The 4,169-nt window shown below is 39.8% G+C and overlaps 1 protein-coding gene across 1 annotated transcript; it reads left to right on the top strand.

Moving 5' to 3' along the window:
• The first annotated feature begins 212 nt into the window (after nucleotides 1-212).
• On the top strand, nucleotides 213-1,519 carry LOC134442240 (meprin A subunit beta-like). The gene is made up of 3 exons (XM_063192489.1): nucleotides 213-436; nucleotides 986-1,150; nucleotides 1,377-1,519. Exons 1-3 carry the CDS (start codon nucleotides 244-246, stop codon nucleotides 1,460-1,462), a joined length of 444 nt encoding a protein of 147 aa, XP_063048559.1. The 5' UTR covers nucleotides 213-243; the 3' UTR covers nucleotides 1,463-1,519.
• Nucleotides 1,520-4,169: the final 2,650 nt, after the last annotated feature.

Genomic DNA, 4,169 nt, shown 5'->3' with positions numbered 1-4,169 from the left:
TGGCAGCTCTACCATGTTGCCCTGAACGCCTCCAAGACCTTCCAGGTGGAGTTTGAGGGCCTCAGGGGATCAGGGTCTTCAAGAGGGGGTTTCTCTGTGGATGACATCAATCTCTCAGAGACCGCGTGTCCCCATCACACATGGCAGATACGAAACTTCAGCAAGGCGCTTAAAAACAGCGCTCAAACCCCTTTCCTCTACAGTCCCAAATACTACTCCATTGATGGCTACAGGTTCCAAATTATGCTGAAGATGACAAAGGACTACTTTGGTGCCTTTGTCTGTCTGGTTTCTGGCTCCAATGACGACAAGCTGCAGTGGCCTTGTCCTTGGAGGCAGGTGACCATCGAGGCACTTGACCAGAACTCCCACCTCCAGCACCGCATGTCTGCTCAGATCAGCATGACCACAGACCCAACGCAGATGGGACAGAATGGTAATTTGTCTCTGTGCTCACTATGGCACTTACTAGTAGTTGTACTAGTAGTGCTAGTTTATGTAGTATAGGTTATCAGTTTGTTTTCTGAAACCACACATAAAATATAATGTTATTGGGATTCATAACAATCTTGTGTGTGGAAAATAAGAAATAGGCCACTTTCATAGTATGCCATACATACACGAGTAAGCATGAGTAAGCACACATACAGAGTTCTATGTAGCCTACAATTGTAATATGTTGCAGTGCATGTACTTTGTATATTTGCCAAAATAATGAAGAGCTGGTTACATTATTTATTTGTTTGTTTATTTATTTAACCTTCATTCATAGAGGATTGCCCCATTGGGACTAGGCCTCTCTTCGCCCAGGGAGTCCTGGTCAAAATGGCAGCCAAACAAATAGTTTTAGAAACAGGCAGATATGTTTTCGTAGTACATTAGACAAAATCCATTTAACACCTAAGAGATGTGTGAATTTCCTCTGAAAGCAAAGACATTCTTCAGTGTGCACAGCTTTGATTCCTCTTTTTGATGTTCCAATCAGCGTCTATCTGGGGGAACCCGCGTCATGTGGGAGTTTTGGACGAGAGCTCAGAGGGTGACTATGTTACAGACGGTTGGGGCTACAAGCTCTTCATGACCCATAAGGAGATGAGGTCTAGAGAGTTCCTTAAGGAAGAGGATATGTTCTTCCTCATATCAATGCAAGGTTAGTGCGTAAGCTTCTCATTCATTCATTCATTCATTCATTCATTCATTCATTCATTCATTCATTCATTCATTCATTCATTCATTCATTCGCTTATTCGCTTATTCGCTTATTTGCTTCCTTTTTTATTTGGTTGTTTGTGTATGTAGGCCTATTTATTTATTCACATTATAGTGGTGCTAACTAATACTAATAAACTAATAATGCTTATACTTGACTTCCATAGACATCTCGTCGCTGGCTCAGGGGAACGCTCTTCCATGTCCCAACTATGCTGCTGCAGATACGCATCAAGAGTCACCAGATGCATAACCAGAGCTGCTTCAGCAGGCTACAGCTCACACTTGAGTGCAGCTTTGGACTGATGATAGCACATAATTCTAATTCTAGAACAGATTCATGGCTCATAGTTGTGTGCTGTATGTGTTGTGTATTGAAAAAAGCCTCCCAAACCGTGCAAAACGTTCAGTCATTCAGTGAGTCAAATAATTTCACAGGGCCTTTGCACATTTGTGTATGAAAATGTCCACACCACTCTGAAGGAGTAACAAAGGTGAAACTGATTGTTCAGCTTTGTATTTGAAGAATTTATTTGCAAAATGAATCTCCATTGCTTGACTTCTGCATTCTATTATTGAAAATGACTGTTCAGAGGTCTTATCACCTATGTGTGAATTCTTACCATTTAAACATTATGAGAACATACTTGTTAAGCTATATAAAACGCATTTTGCAATGCAGTGCAATGGAATGCCCAATACAAAATGTAAATTTCCCAACATTCTACAAAATGAGATACGCTGTTTTGCAAATAAACTCTTCATTTGTATTTGTACACTTATGCTGATGATGTCAAATATGCTCATTGGTGTAACAGTATAAGTGTTAATGTAAATTAAATGCCAGTACCTGGTCTATGTGTATATTGTTTTTTTGTTTTTATTCGAAAAGCAAAGCACAGAGGGTGAAGCTCTATAATCTTTGGGTGATCAACACATGTTCTCAAATTTTCCCAGGATTGACACTCATTTAAATTTGATGATCGTCAGGCTGAGCAGTCTTAAATATGTTAATATGTACAGAATGTATTGAGGATATTTTTTTACTGCATTGCAAATCTTTTTCAGTGCAATGACTCACAAGACGTGAATGTGCGTGTGACGGGGATGACAGGGAAGTTGGAAGAGAAATTTATTGATGACATTCCCCAGACACAATATATCATCAGGAAGAAGCAAGGAATATTTAAAAAGCCTTTATTAAATGTGGCTACTCATATTTAAAATGCCAACGTGTGTGTGTGTGTGTGTGTGTGTGTGTGTGTGTGTGTGTGTGTGTGCGTGTGCGTGTGCGTGTGTGTGTGTGTGTGTGTGTGTGTGTGTGTGTGTGTGTGTGTGTGTGTGCGTGTGCGTGCGTGTGCGTGTACAGATTAAAAAGCAAGGAGTTTTTGGATGCAGGGACAAGGGACAAGAGAATGTACACACACACACACGTACAACAAACAATATGCGCACGCACACATACATGTACACACACACACACACTTTACGTGTTCACAGACACTGCATTCCGCTTAAATCATTAAGTCGTCTTCACCCATCAGTCATCAGCAGTCCCAATTAACTTCTTGGTTTATACATACCTGTATACTAGAAAACTCGTCAATGCGTGTGCGTGTGTGTGTGAAGCCACAGGCCCCAGGCACTCAGTGGTATATCATCAGGAAGAAGCGAGGACTATTTAAAAAGTCTTTATTAAATGTGGCTACTCATATTTAAAATGCCAACATGATTTGATCACAAATGGTATGGCAGCGGCAATAGCTTTGTCCTGATAGTTTTACATTGATAACAGTTTGAAATGTTTGCATTGTTACCTTTGAAAGAATACAGGCTCACTTCCTATCAGTATGTACTATCACTGGAATGCACAACTGCTCGACTCAACAGAGCTAAACGAAGAACTATACAGGCATGGTCAAATATGTATCAATCCATTCAAGATATACCCCAATAGATTAAATGGCTAACGTGAACAAACTAGTATATTATATAAAAGAGTAGATTTTTGTCACCACCGTCAGATGTCATCACCATCAGGTTTTGTTCCATAGCTTCTCAACTTGTTCCATTTGACTGAATTGTGCTGGTTAATGAGACATTATAAGATGTATTAGTAATAATTGTGATCCAAAAATAAACTCTAGCCTCCAATGAGGTAGCCAGGCCATGCCGTCCTAGTGACACAACACCTTCGCCTTGCTTCTAGTCAGGCCAAGAGCAAAATAAATATTGTTACTGATCTCCCGAGAAATCGGGAACTCCACCCACTTTGTCGGACACTAGTCAATCAATAGCAAACCTAGGGAGGTGGGTCAAACATGCTGTTGGGGACACATTGAATGCTATGATCTTGGTCAGACCAAGTCTCATAGAGATTTGAGAGTCGATGATAATCAGGCTACCACTGAGGTGTATTTGTAGGGTTTTTTGTCTCCACCGCCACAATAAACCTGACGATGGTGACATCTGATGGAGGTCACAAAAAGACACCAAAGTTGAAGGCTATTTTGACTAGTTTTAAGCATATGCTTACAATACTGTATCTACAATTATGTTGAATTGTTAAAATAATTCTTCACTTTAATACGGTTAACACATTTACTACTTCTAATTCTGTCTGACGCTGTTGACAAAACCACAAGAGCCTTTTTTTATCAAAACATGTGGAGCTTGACCAACACATTCGCTGCACGGCCAAGACCATCTTTAATAATACACCTCTATATTTTGGATTTGAACAACTCTTTTTCTCTGAAAATAAAACCTGTTTTTGACACATTCCCAAGATGCGATTTTGATTGAGTCCCAGCCCTACTTTTAACAAAACTTGTTTAAGAATGCCAGTGAATACTTCTAACCACTTGGTGAATGCTTAGGTATTGGCACAAATGCTTAGGGTAGTTTTAAGACAGATATGAATATGCCCATTATAATAATAGAACATGCACAGATATGGA

This window comes from Engraulis encrasicolus, unplaced genomic scaffold (genome assembly GCF_034702125.1).
Source record: "Engraulis encrasicolus isolate BLACKSEA-1 unplaced genomic scaffold, IST_EnEncr_1.0 scaffold_132_np1212, whole genome shotgun sequence".
NCBI lineage: Eukaryota > Metazoa > Chordata > Actinopteri > Clupeiformes > Engraulidae > Engraulis > Engraulis encrasicolus.
The sequence above is the reverse complement of the archived record's forward strand: the minus strand, read 5'-3'. Positions and strand labels throughout refer to the sequence as shown.